The sequence below is a fragment of the Vicugna pacos genome, chromosome 4, assembly GCF_048564905.1.
Source record: "Vicugna pacos chromosome 4, VicPac4, whole genome shotgun sequence".
Classification (NCBI taxonomy): domain Eukaryota; kingdom Metazoa; phylum Chordata; class Mammalia; order Artiodactyla; family Camelidae; genus Vicugna; species Vicugna pacos.
This window is the reverse complement of record NC_132990.1, coordinates 63,590,427-63,614,464: the sequence shown is the minus strand read 5'-3', so window position 1 is coordinate 63,614,464 and position 24,038 is coordinate 63,590,427. Positions and strand designations below refer to the sequence as shown.

General features: G+C 47.2%; 1 protein-coding gene across 8 annotated transcripts in view; it reads right to left on the bottom strand.

Moving 5' to 3' along the window:
• Positions 1-24,038, bottom strand: part of PAPPA (pappalysin 1) — a 481,990-nt gene that overhangs the window by 195,241 nt on the left and 262,711 nt on the right. For all 8 annotated transcript variants that reach the window (XM_072960003.1, XM_072960000.1, XM_072960005.1 and 5 more), the window contains one exon: positions 364-1,426. In XM_072960003.1, the coding sequence (XP_072816104.1) occupies positions 364-1,220 (857 nt within the window). In that variant the 5' untranslated portion in view covers positions 1,221-1,426. The remainder of the gene's footprint in view (positions 1-363; positions 1,427-24,038) is intronic.

The window sequence follows — 24,038 nt, the reverse complement described above, 5'->3', positions numbered from 1 at the left end:
TATATGGCTCTGTCCGGTACGGTAGCCAGTAGCACCAGGTGGCTACTGAGTTCCTGAAATGTGGCTAGTGTGACCCAGTAACTGGATTTGAACCTGTATTTCATCTCGGCTCTAACTTTACCACAGCTATTTGCACTCAGCCCAGGTCATCCAGTTTAGCCTCAGCTTTCTGAGAAGACAGGGTCCTGAGTTTTCCCTCTTAGCCCACAGGAGGCTCTCAATACACATTTTTGTAATGGACTAAACTTGCTTAGGTCCCCGTGATTCCTTGGTGCAGCTGTGTGAACCGGATTATTCCGGGAGCCCCACTGGGCGTCAGGTGCGCAGGGATGGAAGTGGGAGGAGTTGGGCTCCCTTACTTACCTGTGCGGAGAGTCGGGATCGAAGCAGGTCTTGGTGACGTCAGTGATGTCGGGGTCGCAGCACTCCCCGCCGTCGAAGTTGAACCGCTCGTAATTGCAGTCCAGGTCGCACACCCCGTTCTGCTGCTTCTTCATGAAGGCGGGGTAGCGCAGGTGGCGGCAGTCCCCGCCGTCGTGGCCGGTTAGCGTGTGGTTGCACTCCGGGTCGCAGTTCTCGTCCCCGATCTTGCTGATGTCGCAGTTGGCCAGGATGAGGCGGTGGCGCAGGGACGAGTTGCTCACCTCGAGCACCTCCAGCTCCCAGGAGATGTTGTAGTGCTTGAAGGCCTCGGCCAGCTGCCGGTGCTGGAAGTCGATCTGCTGGCGGCTGACGGTGGGGTTCTCGCCGCCGTCGTCACGGAGGTTGACCACGCGGTAGCGCACCGCCTTGGGCCTGCGGAACCGCGGGAGCTGGTTGTAGCTGGCGATGACCTTGGCGTTGTCACACAACGTCTGCCCGCACAGCGGAGGCTCCAAACTCGTGTCCAGCAGGAAGCCGGGGGCGCCGCTGAGCTCCACGCGGGGGCTGCTCCCGTTCTTCATGGGGGACCAGGCGCGCTTCACATCCTCCCAGTTCTCCTGGAGGAGGAGCTGAGGTAGAGGAGTGTGCAGGCCGTGGGTTTCCATGTCCATCAGGACCTCCCGCTGCGTCCTGGCCACCTTCCATAGGCTGAAGCGCTCCATATAGCCCCGGTAGTTGTGATTCAGGGTGCTGCCTCCCAGCATGAGGACTTTACACTTCTCCGTCAGTGGGCTGAAAATGCCACCCACCTGCTCCCCAGAGGTTGCCACCTGGGCGCCATTCACATAGAGCTTCATCAGACGTCCATCGTAGGTGGCAGCCAGGTAGACCCACTGGCCTGGAAGGTAGCTGTGGTGGGCATTGATGGTGGTCACTTGCCGGGCCCGGTCTGTCTTCAAGGAGAAAAAGTAGCGTGGGTCTCTGTTGCCTTGGTCACTGACGGTGTGAATGCCCACGACCCATCCTCGGTCACGTGAGGCATAAGAACATTTGTCATATAGCCCTATGTGGCCCCAAAAGAGAAAGATGAGTCAATAAAGGATGGAAGAGGGAGAGGGGTAAGTTATTTCTCTCTGATAAAATTTATATCAGGATGTTCTAGACCAGGAATTTTCAAACTGTCCTCTATGGGATCCTGGCAGTTACTAACAGAGCCTCTGGGACCAACCCTATGGCAGGGCAAGGGCTAGAGGAATGGAGAACACAGCTCAGTTGCCTTTGGGAGGTTCTCGTCACAATTTCAACCCAAATGGTTTCACTTTTATTGATTTTTGAGTATGGGGCATAAAAGACATTTGAGAGGGGAGGATATAGCTCAGTGGTCTATTGCATGCTTGGCATGCATGAGGTCCTGGGTTCAATCCTTGGTACCTCCATTAAAAAAAATTAAATATCTAATATCTAATTACCCCCCCAAAAAAAACTAACTAAATAAATAACAACAACAACAACAAAAAACCAAGAAAGACATTTGTTTGCAGAATGGGTGCTTGAGCTAAAGAAAACCACAGCAAGAATAATAATTAAAATCTGTAAACCTTTGATTTTGCCAAACTGCTGAATGAGGAAGAGGACCTTCTCATTAAGAGCATAATATAAGTGTAGGACGACATCGGTGGTGAGAGGAGGAGGTGAGAGAGGAAAAGGGAGGTGATAATGAATAGAAGATGCTCATTTTGAAGGACAGCCCTGACTCCAGCCACCATAGCATCAGCCCCCAGAACTCATCAGTGAGCAGTGGTGGAGAGCTGTCGGGAAAACTGCCTGGAGAAGTGAGGGCCAAGGGCTGCAAAGCTCGCAGTAATGCTTCTGACCGTAACAGGGGTCCTGGCTAGCCCTGACATCACCCCCAAAGAAAGGCAGACACACTCACTATCTGAGCTGGAAGGGCTTAAAGATGGCCACCTCCAATTCCTTCACTTGAAAGGTGAGGAAGTTGAGACCCAGGGAAGGGAAGGCATTCGTCAGGTTACAGAGGGTCGGCGACACATTTCCTGAGACCCAGTTTAGCTTGTTATTCTCTTAACACTAATGCTCATACTAAAAATAATAATAATAATAATAATAATAATAATAATAATAATAATAATAATAATAATAAAAGCATCCTCTTAACATAAAAAGATGTTGGGGGCTCCTTCATTAAGTTAGATTTTCCAAGCCGCTGTGCCAGGTCAGGCATTGTGCTATGGTCTGTGAATGTGTTAATTCCTTTAATCTACAGAGCACCCCCAAGGTGGTGATACTAAGTTAACAGAAGAGGAAACAGAAATTGATGGAGGTAAAGAGAAGGATGGGTTTAAGGTCAACTGGTTGGCTAAGTGGATCCTAGATCCATCAGACCCTGGGATTCACTGTCCTATGTACTAACTCTAGGGAAACCTCCATCTCCCTCATCAGTGCTACCAGCGATCTGTCTGGATCAAATCACCTGCCTGGGGCTGTCCCTTTTAGCTGAGTGTTTGGGAAAGTTCCAAGCTCCATGTCTCTAGACTTACTCTGGGAACCCTAGGAAGTTGCTAAGCAGATTCTCTCTGGATCTAATTATCTTTATACTCACCAACTCCATTCTCATCCTTTCTGGAATATACCCAGTGTCCTTGGCACAGACAGGCTGTTGGATGGGGAAGAGGCCTTTCTAATTAAGAGTGTATTTTAAGTGTCAGATGATGTATGAGACCAGGTGGGAGGAGGAAGAGAGGGAAACAAGAATGAATAAAAGATGCTTATTTAGAAGGACAGTCCCTGCTCTCAGCTGAAGAATCGTTGCGGTCACCATAACTTTGAGTGTGTGTCTGCCATGAGCACTCATCAAATGAGCATGGAGAGCGTCCAGTAAAATCAATAGAGGAAGCCTACACATTCTGTCCCCCTTTGTGGGCAACGGGGCCTCAGAATTTGTGTGCATCTCTTTGTTAGCAGCTGACGTGGATGGTAGCTTTGGCCAAGCCCCTAGGTCCGCCTACACCTCTCCTACCACTTCCTGTCCCACAGTCCTTCAGGTAACGGCCAGAGCCCCCTGCAAAGGCAACCTGCTCTCACACCTTGATGAAGCACCGAGTGCCTCCTCTGGGTCTTGGCTCTTTACCTGGCAAGGGAGGGGACTGGATGAGGTTGCTCTCGTGTGCTTGGTCCAAGTCTGATTTTCTGTGTCCCCAGACTTCCCAACGGCTAAAACAGAGCCGCCTCTCCCAAGAAGCTCCCCGACAGCCCTGTGAGGAATAATCGTTCTCTTCTCTGAATGCATCTTACTTTCGGGAAACAAGACACATGCTCTCTGGTTTTGGGGTCCCCCCCTAAACTGGATGCTTCTTGAGTGATGCCTCTGTCTAGGTCACCTGTACGCTGTCAAGCACCTTGCACTATGCCTGGTACACAGCAGGCACTCAGCTTACACTTACGTCTCATGAAGGAGCACATGAATGATTCTAAATAGAGTGGGAGAAGAGGAAAGGACAAACCGAGTCAAAGGCACTAATTTACGTCTCCCTGGCTGAAAGACAGAGAGAGTCAGAAGACAGAGTGTGCCCTTGCTCAGGTAGAAAGAGCAGAATCTTTGGACTTGGGGTAATTCTGATGACAGCTATTCCTGGCCATACATCTCGGGCAAATCACTTCATCTCGTGGATCTTAATTCCCTCATCTGTAGCTCTCTTTACATATGTTGTCATACTTAAAAGGCACAGTGGATGTGCCATCCTTGGCATACAGCGGCTGTCTGAATGGGAGTTCATTTTTAAGATGCTGGAGGGTCTGGGAGTGATGTCAAGGATGAAAAGCGGAAAATGACTAAAAACAAAATACAGAAATGCCAGAGAGAGAGGGGACCCTAAAGGCATCTTGACGGATGTATCAAGAGCTAGTAGGATGAGGGCTTGAAAAAGCACAAGTCCTCCCCAACTCTACTGTCAGACCATACTTAGAGATCATAAATCCCCTTTGGCTTCGCTACTATTATGAGACTTGCATGTTAAAAGCTGCCTCCGCACTGACCTCTCCAGGGCCAAAGCTCTGACTCCAGATTTGGAATGAGTTACCCTGGATCTGCTGCTGCTGGCTACGGACGGGAGCCATCAGAACACAGATCCCGCCCTTGTGCCCAGGAGCCCACCGCTTGGCTCACCTTCTCTTCCTCCCCCGGTGAACCCCTACCCCTTGAACAGAAAATTCTTCTAATGAGAAAATTAACATCTGAAACAGGATCCTTCCTCCCTGTCTCTCTCTCTCTCTCTCTCTCTGTGCAGGTTTTTATTTTGCCAGAGGCTCTCAGTCCTGGTTTTCCTGTTGCCTTTGGAAGGCGGCTGGCTGGGTGAGCAAGGTAAAATGTTTACACATCTGTAGGATGCCCTCAGTTCAGAACCTTCCCGGGGCTCAGGACCCAGGCTCCAGCCACCTCTGTCTGCAGCTGTGAGAGGAGAGGGAAGCAGTGAGAAAGGCCAGACTCCACGACACAGAGTGGAGGACTAAGAGGTGGCTTGGCCCCAGGAGGCAGGGAGGAAGGGCACAGAGGGGGTTTTCAGTGGGACCAAGAGGAAACACATTAAGGGAAATGAGAACCTTGAAGCAGTGGCCTCAGAAGTTCAGAGGGAAATATTTACCTGGAGTGTTAGTGGTGAAAGGAAATCACGGCACTTCAATAGGGACGGGGTGAGGTGGAGTGGGGGGGTGTGGCGGTGATGGGGATTTATTTCTGTGTGAAAATAACGTAATCAACAGTAGTCACATTTCAGGGGGCTGGGAGGGAGGGACCGCTGTACCAGCAGCCCAGAACCAGGGATCTGGAACCAGAGATGTGGGTTCAGCCTGCTCGATGACCTTGCCGGGGACAAGTCACACCACCTCTTATGCTGCCGGGCCTCATTTCCCTTCTCCGAAAAAGGAGGGGTTAGGATTAAATGATCCCCCGCTACAATTTAAGGGCTCTTTTGTTCACTGTTAGAATGGCTCCTTGTAAGTAGGAGATGCTTCAACATTACATACTGATTTGAATTGGATGCCTCATGTCACACCTAATTCCTGCATGCTTAGAGGATCTGTCCTCTGTGTATCTACACACCGGACATGGAACAGTGTTCTCTGAGGACACAGGTGTACCCCACCACACCTCCATCCCGGCCGGCCCCATGGTTCTCCAGGAAGACAGAGATGGAGCGAAAGAAGCAGTGAGACTTGGTCTGAAGTTGGCACATCTGTGTGGTACCAGAGGTCCATCACAGGGGACACATCCCTGCTGGGCAGGATAGAAGGCCAGAGGCAATCCTGCAACCAGTCTACATCTGACTAGCCTAAACCTGCCTCAAAGCAAGAAGCACCGGAAGCAGATAGTGAAGGTGCCAGAGCCCACTGACAAGCCTACGAGGTGTCCCAGAGCAAGTGCGTGGATGAGAAGCAGAGCCCAGGGTAGTCAGCATCTAACAAGCCCGTCTTCCTGCAGCTAGACTTGTTGTGAAAAGGGCTTCAGGTCCCCCAGAGGCTTGATATTGTTTTTATTGCCTCTGTTTTCTCTCATCTCACCCCAGGGATGAAAAGCATGGAAGAAGGAGGCGAGTCCAAAGGTAGAAGGCTGGAAGGTAGTCTAACACCTACACGAGGGCCGTAGTGGGAGAATTCACTGGGCTCTGGGGTCCCCTCTCAGGGCCACTGTACCCGCCCTACCCCGGGGCAGAGTTGTGTGGCCACGCCAGTCCACCCCAGGTACAGACAAGTCTTCCTCCCACACGTTCACCATACTCCTCCCTGTCTGCAAACTCCCCACTTTTGTAATTACTCCTCGTCTGTTTCCCCAAGTCATATGTCTGTTGGATTCCTTTCTAAATGCCCCGCATCGAACACAGCATCTGTTACCTTGCAGGTGCTCCATAAAGTTTGTCATTGGAAGCATAAAATAAAGGGAGGAAGAGGGGAGGGGCATTTCCTTACTGCTACGTTCTTTATACGACCACACTACCCTTTATTTAGAACTTACTAAGTGCCATGTGCTCTACATGAATTCTCTTACTTAATCTTCACAACAAAACTATCAAGACAGCCCACTCTTCAGGGAAGACACAGACTCAGAAAGGGAGTGGCTCGTCCAAAGCAACACAGCTTAGAATTCACATCCATAGGAGTCCCAGGCCCAGGTTCTTCATTACATCACTGCATTAAGCGTCGAGTGCCAAACACTTTATTGTGGGCTGTTGGAAGACATGGTCCCCTCCAGAAATACTCCTGTAAGACCCACAGCACCAACACAAGCACGCTGAACTGAACTGCCAGTCAGGAGGCTGCTTTCTGTGTCACTCTTCTGCCTGGGCCTAAAAAATAATGGGCTAAGAGTCAGTGGTTCTCTATTACCAGTGCTTAACTGTCGTAGTACTTGGCTTGCCCCACTTCACTGGGACTCCAGGTTTGCCTGGGCACGGCTGTCCATCTGGAGTCCGCAACGCCTTCCTGGACTTGTCCCTCAGCATCTGAGCCTCCAACCCCAGCCTCCTTGCCGTTCCGACCCAGCTTTGTTCCAGTGTCCAGGCTCTATATCGCAATGTCTTTTTCTTCAAGTTTTCTTCCAGGTTGCTGTCACACTCCATTTTCCTTTCCATCTGCTACAGGCTGAACAATTCCCCCTCCTTCCCAAAACTCATAGGTTGAAGTCCTAGCCCCTACAACCTCAGAAGGAAACTTATTTAGATACAGGGTCTCTAAAGAGATAATGATGTTAAAAAGAGGTCATTAGGGTGGGTCTTAATCCGACTGTTGCCCTTATAAGAAGAGGAGATTCAGATACAAAGGGAAGATGACGTGAAGACACAGGGAGGAGAAGACGGCTATCTCCCAGCCAAGGACAGAGGCCCAGCCCTGTAGACGTCTTGATCTCAGCCCCCTAGGCATTAGAATTGTGAGAAAATAAATCTCTGTTGTTAAAGCCATGCAGTCTGTGCGGCTTTGTTACGGTAACCCCAGAAAACTATAATACCGTCGTTCAACAAGTTTTCTAGACTCTCCCACTGAAATTTCCCTCAAATCTTTCACTGCTTTGGACCCAGTTCAGAATCCTTCTCTGGTTACAATGCATTGCCTCAACTTACTCAGTTCCTACTGGGAGCAGGGCTAGGTGTGCTAGGAGGCTACATAGGGAGGGGTCCTGTGTTGCAGCCTGAATGTGCATTTCTGAAGCCCCTGCTGTGTGTTGAGCATGTACATAGCTGCTTCTGGGTCAAGGTGCCTCATATAAGCCTCACGGCAACCTTGTACAATAAGTGCTACTCACAGATGAGAAAACTGAGACTCAGAGAGGTGAGGTTAACTGCCCAAGGTCACACAGCACTACCTGGTAGGAAAGACTGGAATTTAAGACTCCTGATTTCCAGTTCAATCCCCCCACAGGACCTCAGTTTTGTCTCCATCCTGTCCCCCCTCTCCCAGGATGTTTCCCGGAAATGGCTTAATGCAACACAAAATTAGCTCTGATGACATTTGACTTTCTTTCATCACTATCTAGGTAGGGAGAATAATTAGCAAAGAATGACAATTAATATCAAGCTTGTATTATTGTTTCCTCTCATTGGGAGAGTGAATGTGAAAGGGGAGAAAAAAAACTCTTCCTGGATCATTTCTGCCTGTGACGAAGTAGCATTTTCAAATAAAAACAGTTGGCCCTCCAGTCTGCAGGTTCTACATCCATGGATTCAACCAGCTGCAGATCAAAAATGTCTTGAAAAAACATTTCAGGAAGTTCCAAAAAGCAAAATTTAAATCAGCCATGCACTGGCAACAATTTACATGGCATTTACATTGTATGAGGTATTAAAAGTAATCTAGAAATGGTTTAAAGTGTACACGAGGATGTGCCTAGACTATATATTCGCCAATACTATCTCATTTTATATAGGGGGCTCAAGCATCTGCGGACTTTGGTATCTGTTGGGTACTTTGGCAGGTCTAGGAACCAGTTCCCTGTGGATACCAAGGGACGACTGTAATGACGATAAGAAGAAACATTTGCTACAGACCTTTAGGTGGCAGCTTCCCTGCTAAGCACAGACACCCCATTTAGTGCTCATAATAACCCAGTGAAGTGGGCTTTACTGACGCTCCCTCAACAGAGAAGGAAACAGGTGCAGAGGAGCGAACTGATTTGCCTCCAAGGATCCCAGCAAGAGCGCGAGGGATCACAGCCGGGCTGACGCTGAAGCCAGAACTCTCTTCCCAGATGCTTTCCTTCAGTGGGAATAACTCTTAGCCCGTGGTCGAGGTCCCCGTGTTCCAGCCGCGCCCCTTCGCTGCTGTGGGTCAGTGGACAAGCAGCCCCCGTTCTCTGGGCATCCTCAAAGCCTCCCCTATGAGGCAGGAGAGTTGCACCAGACGGCGACAGAGGTCCCTTCCATCTCAGACTCCCTGCGACTCTGAGGTCCCAGGTCCTTTAGACGTCCCAGCCTTGGCTCCTACTGTGAGGGAGGCAAGGTGGTGGAGGAGGGCAGGAGGCCCTCCAGCTTAAGGATGCCAGATGTCCACTAGCTGGGGAACATCCTCCATGGGAATACAGAGGTGAGAGGATGTGAGGGTGAAAGGGGGAATTTAGGTCAACAATCTGGTTTCTTTCAGAAGGGTAAAAAAGCTTAAAAGCTAAAGGTTGGAGCTGGTCCTTTTTTGTTTTGTTTTGTTTTGTTTTCCCTTCCATGATTTAATGGCTGGTATCAAAGCCACAGAGAAATGCTTGAGAGAGCAATAGTATGGAAAGCTTTTATCTGTCTAAAGGAGGGTGATTAAAACAGACAGATTTGGGTTAAGTATACCCATGGTCCCTGCTCTTGGCTCATTTGTGGGGGAGGACCACCAAGATGACCCTGGAGGACTCGCAGCACCAGGCATTCGGAGGAGGGCAGGGATGTCACTGAGGCAGGTACCTGAGTGACTGCCCCTCGGCATCCTCACCCCTCCAGGCCCACCTTGGCCCGAAGGATTGCTCTTAGGCCAAGGGCGAAGGAGGGGGCTTGAAATAAACCATACCTGGCTGGAGGCTTATCCAAACTGGACTAAGTTCTAGACATCCTGGCTTCCTGGTGTAAGAGAGGCTGGAGCATCAAGAGTGACAGTGACTCTTTGGAACAATTCACAAGGTCTGGATTAGTTCAGCCATCTCCCATGTGTTGGCCGTGCAGGTGAACATGTGCGGCCAGACTTCCCGTTGCAGGACGAGGTGGAGCATCTTGACTGGTACCCATGGTGCCATCTGTGTCTGCTCTCTGCCTGTATTCTCTTTCCCTGCTGGAAGCCATCACTGGAACCCCCCTGATAACATGGGTCCACTTGCTTTTTTCACTAGCTGTGTGACCTTGGATGAGCTCATCTGACTCTCTGAGTCTGTTTTCCCAAGTGTATTCCAGGGATTAAAAAGCCTTATCCTGTATACTTCACAGGTCTCTTCTGATTTGAGAGAGAGAGAAAGGAAATAAACATACGCATACTTCCTTGTAAACTATTTAAGGCCACTCAGTTGTAAGGCAAGGTTGACGAGAGTATGCCTACGTTTCCCAAAGTCCATTCTCTGTATTAACACACAGACTTACATAATGCATTTGGCAAAGTGCTCTTAAGGGCTTAGGGTGAACCTGTGCTTCCCTCTGGACCTCGACTCTCCATCCTGCCTCCTTTGCTCACACGGAAGCAGGCTGTGTGGACACAGGAAGGTCAGGGTTTCCTCGGCCAGCAAACGTGCATTCAAACGCTGGCTCTGCCATTCCACAAGCTGCATGACTTGGGAAAGTCAGGGCATCTCACCTGTACACTGGGGACGGCACTCTTTACGTCTGCCGGTTGTAGGGGGAGCTACTGAGATAATGAATGGACCCGACTTGGCACATGGATGCTGGCAACATAACAAGCAGTAAGCACTTGTACTGTGGAGTTTTACCTGTTGGAATCCCAGCTCGGCTGCTTGTTAGTCCTGTAGCCTTGGGCAAAATCCCTTCACCTCCCTGATATTTCCTTAACTGTAAACTGATAATAACAGTACACAAGGCATAGTGCCATTTTGAGGATTTAGTAAGAGAATGCAAATACTCATTTGCATAGCACATGGTAAGTGTTAGTTATACTTCTTAATTGCTATTAATAATAAACGTCTCTTCCTTTTCCTCAGAACTGGGACTATTTTTTTTTCCCTCCTTCTTCTGTGCTGTTAACACTTCTTCTTTCTGACACTGTTCTCTGAAACAGGGAGACATGTTCATCACCCTCTTTTTCACACATTGTCATTGAAATGGGTGCACATCAACTTTAAAACAGGAAGTAGGAGGAGGAGAGGCAGAAAAAGACAAAGAAGAAAGAAGTGGAGGAGGAAGAAGAGGAAGAGGACGAGGCGGGAAGGAAGGAAGGAGGAGGACGGAGAGGCATGTACTTTCATTGTTCACCCTTAAAGGTTGCCATAGCATGAATGAACCAGACCTTGGTAGATTGAGTGGTGCTAGTGTTGGAGCTGCCCTGGAGAAGACAGCCTACCTTTGGTCTTTCTGATGATTTGAGGGCCTACAAGCTGTCCCTGCTCACTCACTAAACCTCAGAGACAACGGCATTATTTCAGCAAACTGACAAGGACCAGTGCCTCCTGCCACCCGCATACTTCACAGCAGCCCCAAGTGCTGACCCTTGACATTCACAGAATCAGGTAGAGTCAGGACTAGAGTTTCCCTTAAAGGTCATTCAATGACCTTTAACACCCAACCTCCTGAGTGAATCACCAGCACAACATTGCTACTACTCTGTTCATACTTTCAGAATCAGAGAACTTCTTAACCTCTGAAGAAGGCCTTTGCACCTCTGGGCATTTCTCAGTGCTTGCCTAGAGTGAGCCCAGACCACCTCCCTTTCCTGTCCACCCAGTGGTGCAAGATCTGGACTGACTGCAGAAACCCATGGAGTTACTCAGTACTCTTAACCCCAAGAGAGTCCTAGAGATGTCGGAGGCTTTTCTTTTCCCTTAGGAAACATCCTCAAGTCCTGCCTGATTTATTAGTCTGTCCATTCACTAATTCATTCAACACATATCCACAGAGCATCCACTGTATCTGGTGCCAGCTGGACATTCAAGGTATGGAGCTATACCCTCTGGTGAGAAACCTGCTTTTCCCTAAGGCTAGTAGTGGCAGTCCTCCTGTTGAAGCGATACAGATACAGTAAGAGCTAATACTATGCAATTAGGAAGACCTGCTATCACCACGCCTGCCTCCCAACATTACCCCTAGCATCATTACCCTGGTATGTCCTAATGCCACTCCAAGCCACATGAACCTACTGAGAAATGAACAGAGCCACCATTGATGATGTGCCATGAACAAGAACTTTACGTCCACCATCTCATGGAATTCCTGTAACTACTCTGTGAAATAAGGTCTCATGGTCCCATTTTGTGGGCGAGGAAATTGAGACTCAAGAGTCACATGGACTGGGCAGAGGTCATTTGACTTGTAATAACACAAACAGGATTAGAACCCAGCTCTGACTCCAAAGCCAGGTGCTTCACCAACACCTTATGTTTTCTATGGGTAAGTATAAGCAGAAAGTGTTTTTAATTAGTTGAATATTTACTTTTTCATAGAGTCCATATTTTCATCTTCTTCATATTGATATTTACTCTGCTGGTTTTGACAATACAGGAAGCATTCTTAAGCCTCCTTGAAGTTTTAAAGTGTACAAAGCATCTTTATTACTTCATCTGCCTCTCCCAGAACCCGCTAAGAAATGGTGATACTGACTGTACAAATGGGGAAAGTGAGGGTAAAGAGGACACATCTGTTTACCTCTATGCCATCCATAAATACCCAATAAACATTTGCTGAATGGACGAATAAGTGAATGAAAGAATGAAAGAAAGAATGAACTAATGAAATAGATGCCCAAGGCTTGTGAAGAAACCTGATTTGAGCAGACGCTGAGGTCTGGAACCATCTTTATAGGACTGGAACAAGAGTCTTGACGTGGAGGCGGGACTAGGCACCCTTGTGACGCTGGGTAAGCCCCGTCTACTTCCTGGCCCTCCAACTTTCCATCTATCTACTGGGAGGTTGGCATCGGTGCTCATTAGGTTTGGTTGTGTGAAAGACTGAAAAGAGTAACAAGAATCAGTGCAGTTGTTTGCAGTGTGACTAAGCTGCATGACCAGAGGCAAGCTGTGCTTTTTCCGGCCTCATTTTCTCATCTGTGAAAGAAGAGTGTGGCGAAACCACTTCTAGGCTTTTTCTTGAAAATGCAGGGAAAGATTTCTAAATTGGGAAGGCTATGACAGGAACTTCTGCCCTGAGTGTCCCCTAGCGCACTGCTGATCTTGGGCAAATTCCCTTTATCCAGGGTTGCATCATGACATTCCCGGGCCCTGGGGATTTTCTCTTCCCTCCCTAAATGCATCAAATTATATATTATGATTGTATTGGTATCAAGATGTATATAATCAAGAGGTTGGGTTCATTATTACATGTGTATTCTTGTTATAGTGACATTTTCCTTTTGATTTTTAAAAGAAATTAAGCAGTTTTTATGGGCCCCTTGAAAGTACTGTGGACCTCAGGCACTGTACCAAGTACAGCTCCTGAATGAGTTGGCCTTGGGTCCATCTCTACAAAAGGTGGGTCCCAACTGACAGAACAGCACCAGAGGAGGCACTGAGCATATGCAGCCAATCCAAGGAGCTCAGAGGGACAGGGAAGGTTCCCACACGGGCGAGCCCAAAGATGTAAACTTCATAACTGATGGAGGCTCACAGCATGTTATGTAAAAACTCACCCCAGACAGTGTGGGCTGAGTCCTGGAAACAAAAGCTCCTCTCTCGGGCGAGCCTACCATCACCTCATCCTGGCCCGCACGGCTGGGGTGAGCCTTTCAGGGAGAGAGATGGCAAAGGGAGATAAGGAAGGGATGCGGCCAGACAGGCAGATCCCTGCTTTGCCGGGCTGGTGCCATCCGGAATTACTCTCCACTGCAGGGCGGGCATGAGAGCGGATGCGTGGCAAGCATTTACTGCGTGCCAGGCACCGTGCTAAGCTCTCTGCCTGGGGTAGCTCAGGTAACCTTCACAGTAATCCAAGCAGGGAGGTATTAATTATCTCCATTCTACAGATGAGAAAACTGACACTCAGAGAAGCCCAAATAACTTGCCCACGTCTGAGTAACTCACTGGCAAATGACGGAGGTGGGAGTCAAACCCAGGCAATCAGTCCCCAGAGTTCACATTCTCGAGTTCTGAATTATGCAGCCCAGACAGGGGAAAACTGATGCATGGGGACAAGGGAGAGTCTCTAATTATAAATAAATAAAGCTTAATAGGGTAAGTTCTAGTAGAAGTATAAGCCAAAGGGCTCAGCGGAAGGAACACTTGATTCGGACAAGAAGGCTCCGAGAAGTTTTCTTGGACCAGTGACATGAGAACTGGCTTGCATGAGGAAAAGGAATTTGGTGGGGGGGAGGTTGGGTAAAGACCTTCCAGCCGAAGGTGAAGCATGAGCCAAGGCAAGAGCTGCGAAGTCACCGGAAGGTGTCTCTGGAGACTGGGAAGGCATCTGATTTGATGGAACTGAGAGTGTTCAGAGTAATAGAAATGGAAGCGCGAGGCTGGACTGCAAAGGGCTGTGAACGCCACGCCAAGAGAAATGAAGTTTATTCCATGGACAACAGGGAATCTTTGGTGCGTTTTGAGGAACAGAGTCCATGGCGGGTAGGGATTGTCAGCTAGGGATTTCATGGTGTTCTTATCCATAGAGTCACGGAGCTGGAAGAACCAGGACTCCTGTCTCAGGACTCCCTGTCCAGTGCTCATTGGCAGTTTGGAGCCATTCAGCCTTAAAAGCTTATAATGAAAAGTGTGGAATGTAAGCAAAATTTTGAAAAGAGGGCTGATAGACTTTTCAGATACGAATTTTCTATTGTTTTAATATCCGCTAGAAAATTGTGAATTGTAACTCAACTCAGAGGAGCTCTTTAAAACTCCAGATGGATAAATGGTATTTAGATGCTTACTGGGACTTCAGAATTTAAATTTTTATTCCACTAGGTGGAGAATGACCTAGCTCAACCTTCAACTTGGTCTCTGGTTGACTTTGATCAGATATCATCTACCTTCTGAGGCTTGGTTTTCCCATCTACTCAGCTGAGAGAGGGTGGAGAGTGGACCCCTAAGTTCCTCTCCAGCTCTAAGAGTTTATCCCATACACTCCTGAGGTGCAGGTACTGTGTCTCCTGTGACTTCATCCTCCGAGTGCTTAGCCTGGGACCTGACGCAAGGTAGAGCTGATAAACAATGTTGAACGTGTGGAATGAATTGAGCTTTTAACTCAAGACTCTGGCGGAATCTTTAGGGGATTTTAAATGGAAAGTTTGGAATCGGTGACCCTTTTTTAAACAAAAAAGCATAAAAACAAGCCGATCAGTAACCCAGACAGGCTAGTATTTCCTCTCTGGCTGTAAAAGCTGTTGAGGAACTGAAAGACTCTGGAATAGAGAAAAGGTTGATGGGGAGGGGGCCCAGGACCCTGCAAAGTCAAGGGGGAAACCAAATGTGAAAAAGCACAGAGGTGGGAATAGTGTTCTAAGAACACCAGATAATTCTGTCTAATCAGAAGAACCCACCTGAGACAATGGTTCTCAACCAGCTAACATGCGGTGAGGTTTCTGTGAACATTTTTGATCACAGCTAGGGAGGGGCTCCTTCTGCGTCCAGGGATGCTGCTTAGCATTTACAAGGCACGGGACGAAGTCCCGCGACAAAGAACTAAATATCCATTCCAAAATGTCAGCGTTGCTGAGGTTGAGGAATCCTGACCAAACGAACGAGGAAAAGCTACAGTAGGAAATGATGTTTGAGGAGGAAGTTTGAATGTGAAGCTAAGGAATTCTGACCTGATCTAGAGATGCGTGGAATGGTTAGCACAAGGACTCTGGGGACCAATTCAGCTCAGTACTTGCCGTGTGACCTTCAGCAAGTCACTTGACTTTCCCGTACTTCACTTCTCTCATGTGGAAAACGGGGATTTTATAACAGTACCTATCTCAGAGGGTCACTGTGAGGGTTAAAGAGTTTATACATGCAAAGTCCTCAGAACGGTGTCTGGCACACATTCTGTGCTAAATATGTTAGCCATTATCATTACCATGTGTAGGTAATAGGGAGCTACAGCAGACTCAAGTTTGAGAGAGGAACCAAAGAACCGCTTCAGTTGCTGATAATCCTCAAAAAATGATCTAGAGCTGTGTGATCATCATGTGATTGTTACATCCACCCAGTTAATAATCCTTCTTCCATCAGCTTCTGCTTCAGATGATACCGCGGGCTGGATGTGTCTGGGTCTGCCTTGCTGTTCAAGCAGCTCCCTGTCGGGGCTCTGTTTCCCAGATCTCCGTGAGGCGCAAGCCAGCAACCAACTGTCTCTTCAGTCCAGGATACTTACGGCTTTAATGAATAAGTAGAAGGAGACAGAGGAAGCCAGACATGAAGACAGATGGGAAGATGGAGAGGCAGGAAGGCTTCCACAAAAGCTGCTGCCAGTGACACACGCTGTTCGCAGGGATTCCAAGGACAGAGTTGGGGGCGTGTTTTAGAGGTTTGTTTGAGCTACTGATACTGTTCTCTGGGAGCCCTTGTTTGTAAACAGATATTTCTGCTGACACGGAGCTTTGTAAGGGCGGACAGAGTCGGGTAGGGGGTGGGGTGGGGAGAGTGTTGGAGAAAAAGGCAGGTTGTGTCCGCGAGCCTCAGGCCATGTGTTTGTTGTTGAGAATACAAAGACCTCACTGTATTAAACGAAAATGCTTGTTTTACAAGGCGAGTGGGAATATGATAGGTACATGTCGAAAATGCTTCGGAAACTGAAACAACCCCATGCCACAAGGGCTTCCCGCTACATCAGGCATCCAGAAGCACACACGGATCATGAAGGTGTGGGATCACTACACAAGGGCTTCGGGCTTCGTGGGCAAAGAGAGTCCCAGGGGCTGAGGGACTGTTAGCTCCCTTCCCTGCTCCCTTTTAGGAAGCCCGCCCTTTCCCAGAGAGCCCTGCCTCTAGTTCACATTCTTGATTGGTTTCCCACCACCTGCTGACAGATGGATAGAAGCTGTTATTGATCTAAAATATCAGTGTTGATAAAGGAGCCTCCAGTGCTCAAGACCCAGACTCAGAGCCCTACTGGGAACCCTTATAATTACACAACTAAGCAGGCTGAGCACTCGCATTTTTTTTCAAAGTAGTTCCCAACTTCTGAAGTGAGGTTTTCAAACTGTACTCTAGTAGAAGTGAAGGGGTCAGTGGAGGTGTCTCAGGAGATTTTTTTCAAGGACTCACAGAGGCAGAAGAATCAGAATTGGAGTCCCCAAATTCATGCCCTGGCCTTAGCATACAGCCTGGTAAATTGGATATTACCTGGATGGAAGGGTAGAATGGATGGATGGATGGATGGAAGGGTGGAGAGATGGAAGTGTGGATGGAGGGAGGAAGGGAGAAAGGAAAGAAGAAGGACAAAGAGAAAAGGAAGGAAGCAGAGAGGGAAGGAGGTAGGTGAGTGGATGGTTGGACGATGACTGGATGGACAGAGGAGTAGATGGATATTTGGATTCACAGATTCATGGGTAAAGTCCACAGTGAATAATTATGGTCAGGACCACCTCCGGCCACATTTGAAGTGAACTTGCCTAGTTTAAAACTCGGAGAAACTCAGAGACCAGAGTTTGAATAAACAGAGTTGTAGATTATATTTCTAAGGAATAAACTAACTTCTCTTCAGAGGGAAAAAAGTCCCCAATTCTATTTACTCCAACAAGGGTACAGATGAAGGAAAGTGCAATTCCTCAGTCTGATATGACAACTCAACATCAACATTCTCATTTTCACAGATCTCCCAGTGTTCAGATTTTAGAGCTGGGACCAGGCTTCAGGAAATGACCTCATATGCCCCTTTCTTTTAGGCATTTAAGTCACCATTTGGGGGCCATAGACTCTTTTTAGAAAGTGATGAAAACTTTCAACCCTTCCTCCAGGAAAATGCGCACAGCCTCAGACTTCAACAGAAAATATCCTGGGGTTCACAAATCTCTTCAAGTTCTCCTGGACCAAAGTGCAAGAAATCCCCCTCTCCTCTACTGATCTAAAATATTAGTGCCGTTCAGATATTTCAGTTGGTAATGGTATTAGTAAGGAAATAAATGGTAATGATCTTAACCAAAATACTGTTGTAACTAAAACAATGACAGCAATCGATTTAGGGGGAAGGTGTAGCTCAAGTGGTAGAGAGCATGCTTAGCATGCTTAGCATGCACGAGTTCATGGGTTCCATCCCCAGTACCTCCTCTAAAAATAAATAAATAAGTAAACCTAATTACCTTCCTCCCCAAAATAAATAAAATTAAAAAAAGTAAACTCGTACCATGATAGTGGTAATAACCGAGATTCTACTCTTGGTCTCATACCATTCATTTTCCACACAGATGTCAGAGTGATCTTTGGAAAACATACACTAGATCCTGTAAGTTCTTTATTTGAAACTCTGATAACTTCCTAGTTCATCTAGATTAAAATCCAGGCTCCATGAACCCGGGCTGGAACACACATCTCCCAATGGCTTGAATATCTGCTCCTTCGACATTCTGAACTTGCTCTGCCTCATGGTCTACGCGCTAGCCGTTCTCTGTCTCTGTCTCTCCACTCTCACTTGCAGGAACTCTCTTCATAGTCTCTTCATATGGCTTGTTCATCTCCATCTGTCATTCAAGCTTCAGCTTGACCACCTAAAGCAGTGTCCCTCTACACTGGTCATTCTCTACAGCACCCATTTTTATCACATGCCACTACTAATATATAAACCCTTACAATTTTTTTTCCTGTTTATTACCTTTCTCTCCTTGCAAGAATAAGAAGTCCATGCGGGCAGGGATCTGCTCTGTCTTGCTCAGTGCTGTGTCTCTAAGACTACCAGGCATATGCGACATATTTGTAGGCTCTATGGAGACACATAGAGGTTTCTGAGGGGAAGCCTTGATGTTGTCACTACCTCACTGTGGGACCCTGGACTAATCTTTCCCCCTCTTTGGACTTTAGACTCCCCAGCTATACAAGGATAGTTTGAGTCCTGTCTAACTACAGGATTCAAAATGATCTGAAGTCTTTGTGACCAAGTCCAAGAGAGCCGGGCCCACATCCTAGGACAATATGGTGGGATAGAAGGAACGGTCAGGAGAACTGGGCTCTGGTCCTTCTTTGTTCCTAGTTTGGAAAAGAACTTGGGATCATTTCTGTGCCTCCTCTGGACATCAGATTCTCCATCTGTGAACTAAGAAGACTGGACTGGATGCACTGTAAATTTACAGCATTTACTCATCCAGAATTTCACCCAAATATCTGCTGAGCTCCGGCAATGTGCCAGGCCCCGGGAAGGTGCACTGAGCATGGCGAATGTGATTCTTGCCATCACTCTGCTCTCATATCCTCTGGGAGGTCTCTAAGGCACAGGTGAGGGTTGCAGGAACAGTGTGGGCACATCCCACACAATTACACCTGGTTCTTCAGCAGCAGTCTCCAGGGATGGGGTTGGAGAAGTGGAGAGAAAACCATAGGGGAAACGACTTAAAACCAACAGAATGGTACTCTGGCTGAGCTGAAGGAAGGTAGGCTAAGTCAGTGGGAAAGGTGGCAAGAACATATACAGGTAACAGGTCAGCTCAGAGCGACCAGAGCCACACCTAACGGCTAATGCCATTCATAACATGTTTGCCTTCATTGCTTGGCCCTTCCCAAGGCCCGTATCGTTTCTCAAAGCAACCTTCTGTCACACACTCACTTTCAGTCACCTGTTTTCTCCCTTATTTGGAGTCATTTCCAGTTCATTTCACAAAGTTTACTGAGCACCACTGGCATGGCTGGCACTGTGCTACATGTAGGAGTATGACAGAACTGGTCTTTGTTCCTAAGGAGCTTGGATACAAGTGGAAAGAGACAGATAAGGATGAAGGCAATCAGAAGAGTGATAAATACAAGAAGGGCTGTTGGATTTGATTCGGATGGTGACGGACTGAATTGTCCAATCATTTCCCAGTGTCATACTCTTAAAAGCTACTCAAGGTCTGTGTCCTCAGCTGCTATATGAGTCAAGAAGTGTCCATTGTTCTAGCTTGATTTATGGCTCTACGTTTAAAATGACATACACGGAATATCCATGTGCAAGGCAAGGCACACACTCCACGTACATAAGCATGTTGCCTATTTCGTGAGCAATTCCCCAACTCTTCCAGGTGGAAGGACCTCTTATGCCTCTAAAATCTCAGAGTATTTTCTGGCCCCTGTAATAAACATGGGTGCACAACAACACGGTGTTTCTGCCTCTGTGCTTTTCCAGGACTCTATTAATTGCTTGGTTATAGCAGTTACCATGATGTCATGTATCTGTTTACCAGTCTGCTTCCGCCACTAGGACTGGGAGTTCCTCAAGGGATGGAACTGTGCCCTGTTCTTCTTTTTAATCCCCATCTCCTAGCTCAATGTGTAACACACAAAGACATAAAGATTGCTCAATAACTATCATATAGATGTATGGATGGATGGATAGATAGATGGGTGGATAGATGGATGGATAAATGGATGGAAGAAAGGAAGAAAGAAAGGGTGGAAGGAAGGATGGAATTAAGGAAGAAAAGAAGATTTACCTCTTCTCATAAACTGCCATTTCCTACTGACCTTCACAGAATACCTAGGACAGAGGTTTGGCATGTAGGAAATGCGTAAGAAAAGTTAATAAACAGCTGTATGACATTTTCTAATAAGCTCACTGACGTGAACCCAGAGATGTAGCTGTCATCCCACACTGTAAAGGAAAACCAAGTGGTCCGGTGGAAAAAGCACTCATTTGGGAGTCAAGAGACCTGAATTCCAGTTTCAGTTTTGCTACCAATTTACTGCTTAATTTTACTCAACTTAGTTTAATTAATTTATTTATTTTTAAAATATTTTATTTATTTATTATTGTATTATTTAAATAATTCATTTTGGTGTGAGGGGAGGTAATTGGGTTTGTTTATTTCTGGAGGAAGCACTGGGGATTGAACCCAGGACCTCGTGCATGCTAAGCATGTGCTCTACCACTTGAGCTACACCCCCCCCAACTTAGCTTAATTTAACAAGCTAATTTGCCTGGATTTCAGTTTCTCTATCTATAAGCTGAGCAGATTTCATACAGCAGGTTCTAACGTCTTGTGGAAGGGATGAACAAGATATCATGTTTGTTTCTAGCAGATCAGATCTAATCAGCCCAGCGGAGCTGTTCTGCGAAGGAGTCACCCAGAGAGCTTACCATCGGCTCTTCAGAGGCTTAATCGACTCCAATGAGAGCACAGCCTCGTTACCCCAGAGTCATTCTTCTGCTCAGAGCTCAGCAGTCCATGCAGCACGGTCACCGACATAGGCCCCAAACTGGTTCAGAATGCACAAGGCCCCTCCTCAGAGGGTGACAGTGTATCTCTGTTGAGCATATTTGGGGGAACATGCCCCAGGCTCTGATTCCCAAAAGAGGAATCCAGACACGGTTTTGGCAGAGAGCACCTTTGACGGTGTATTATCTCCTGGTAGACTACTTAAAAGGGTGACGTGCCCTGGTGAATGTAAATGGTCTTTTTGTTCAAAAGTTACCAACAAATAAAACATATTTTGCACAACCAAGAGATTTCTTAGCCAATCCCTTTGAAGTCTTATAATGTTCCTTCCAATTTTCTGTCCCCCCTCTCTCCCTCCATCCCTTCCCTTTTTGTTCTACAATCTCTAAATGTCTGCATTAGCCACTGGGGGCACCATTATCCACCCATCCATTAATTTATTCATCGTTCTCTCATACACTCATCCTCCTGTGGAACATTTACTGAACAGTCATTGTATTCCAAGCAGTGCGCTAGGCCCTGTGGACTGGGTTAAAATTAAACTGGCCTCAATCTGAACCCCAGTCCTACCATCCTTAAGCTGTGAGGCCTTCAGTGAGTCATGTCACTTTCTAAACCTAATTCCGAGGGTCCAGAGTGTAGCAGTCAGCACAGTGCCAGCACATAGTAAGTGCTCATTATAAGCTAGCTGCCTTCATGACTGTTATTACTGCTGAGAATGTGTGTTCTCCCCCAAGGGTATATAAATGGCAGATAGAAGATTCCAGATCCCGAGGTCACCACAAGGTCTCACAAGATCAAGGGAAGCAGACGGGAAGGCCCCCCGATCAGAAGGGAGGGAAATGGATGAAAACCCAGGCAACAGAAATGACTGCCGGACACTCGAGGCCCAAGAAGGACCTGCGGAGGGGGAGAGGGGGGAAATCTGAGAGGATAGCAAAGCTTGGGATTATGTGCGGCAGTGCACACGCACGACGAATGCTTTGCAAACAGGCGAGGGGCTGAGAGGCAAAGACCAAGGCTAAAACGTGGCTTGGATTAGAAAGGCTGAAATGTGAGTTGAGAAGGCGTTCAAATACACTGCCCTCCCCCTCCTGTTTTGGAAAGCCAGATATCTGTTCCCCTCTGACTTCTTTGCTCAAGGGGAAATGGAATTAACCACTGTGTAATGTTTTTGAGTGTGACGCACGGGCCAGGTCATGTGCTTTGGTTACGTAATGCAACATGCCTGAGGTTCCTGAGCTCTTTCTCCCAGAATCATTAGAAATGATTTAGCTGGTTCTCTTATCCGGTCATGCATTCATGGCACAAAAATACATACAGACCATTACACAAAAATACAAATACATGCATACCTAGTGCCTTTATAAGCCAGACACTTGTCTAGGCAGCAGAGAAGTTGAGAGGACCAGAATATGCACAGAATTAAATGTGATGAAGAATTCCAGGTGTTTTGATGTAAGTGTGCAGAGGGTCTAGTACAGAGGGGATAAGGGAGGTGGGAAACAAGTTACACCTGGGGAAGAGTCAGAAAGGGCTTCCCAGAAGAGGGGAACACTGAGCAGAAATCTATAGAGGTTTAAGTGTTCTATGAAATGGTGCGCGGGGATCCAGGAGGGACACCAACACAATGATGTGAAAAAAAGCCTAAGGCACCTGGGGGAACTGTAAATAACTCCAGCAATGGAAGGGCCTCTAGCTAGAGGCAGTAAAGTCAGATTTGCCTTTTAGGAAGATGTGACTGTGGGATATTGAAGGATAGGTTGAAGGGTATGCAGGGACTGAGGTTCAGAGAAGTGGGCATTTACAAGACTAAGGAAATAGTCAAAGCAAGAGGTAAAGAAGGTCTAAGCTAAGAAGGGGGAAGACTGGCTACAGGAATGCTAAGAAGATGGAATAGACAAAAATCAATGAATAAATATGGTGGGTAACACATCTAAAGTAGGTGACACCTGGATGAAGATACGAGGAATTTTGGAAGAAAGATGATTCAGCTTTGGACATGTTAGGTCTGAAGCACATGTTGACATTTCCAGTGGACAACTGGATCTAGGAGTCTAGAGTCCAGCAGAGTCTGGAGATAAACGATGCTCATCAGCAGAGAGACGGTACTTATTCTGTGGGAAAAGATGCAAAGTCAGGAGGCAAGTAGACTTAGCCCTAGCCTAAGACTCATAAGGCAGAGAGCATCTTACCCACTGTGCTCGCTGGTTTGAATAAATCACTTCCGTCACCACCCCTCAGTTTCTCACCTTTGAAATGAATGGTTTAGATAAATCCTTCTGACTCTAACACATCTTGGGTTCTTTGGACTTAGATGAAGTGTTCCTTCACAAAACTAAGTGCAGTGTTTATTCATTTCTTAGGTTTTCTGTGTACTCTCTTAGGACAAGGCCACCTTGTTCCTGATTGTCCTGTTATCATATCTTTCTCTGGACTCTCACCAGCCTTTGTGGCTGCAAGATCTCCAATCACGCTGGGGGAAATAACCTCCTCTTTACAAACACATTCGGTCACATTCTGCTGAGCCACATTTCATGTTTACAGAGCAACAAGAATTAAGAAGAGATGGATATGGGACAGATACAGGAAGAGCTTCTCGACTACCAAGGTGACAGGTACAAGTCAGACCACCAGTTTCTCAAAGGCTACTGGTGAGAGCAGGGGTCTGCAAGTAGTCACAGGCTCCCCTTACCCACATACTTAGATCCCCAGCTGTGACCCCCCCTACCTCCTAGAGTTTCTGTCTCTGTTTCCTCCAAATGGACAGGAACCTGGGACCTTCCCAGGTTCTCTAAAATTGAAGCATGGTCACCTCTCCTACTCTTCTAGGTTCTGTGAACCCTGGGTTTGTGGCAAGTAACACTGGAAAACAATTTTTTTTTGGAGGAAAAACCTGGGGATGACAGTGCTGAGGATTCCCAGAAGGAAGTGAGGCTAACAGATGGCCAGAAACTCCAGAGTTTCAGTACTTTCATTCATGAAGTGATGTGATTAAAATGATAAGCAAGAGTGAAAGGCCAGTGGCCTATTCCAGTGTCCAGAACTTGCCTGGAATGGCTTTTGTACAGTAAGAAATTAGGAAATTTGAGGACTCTAACCAGTGGCCAAGATGTAATCACCAGGAAGGTCACTCAGGGAGGGCTGTTAAAAAATATTCATGGCAGCTGTTATTAGCAACATTACTGAGATGGGTTCCAGTTCTTGGGAAGTACCAATATTCCGTTAACAATGTC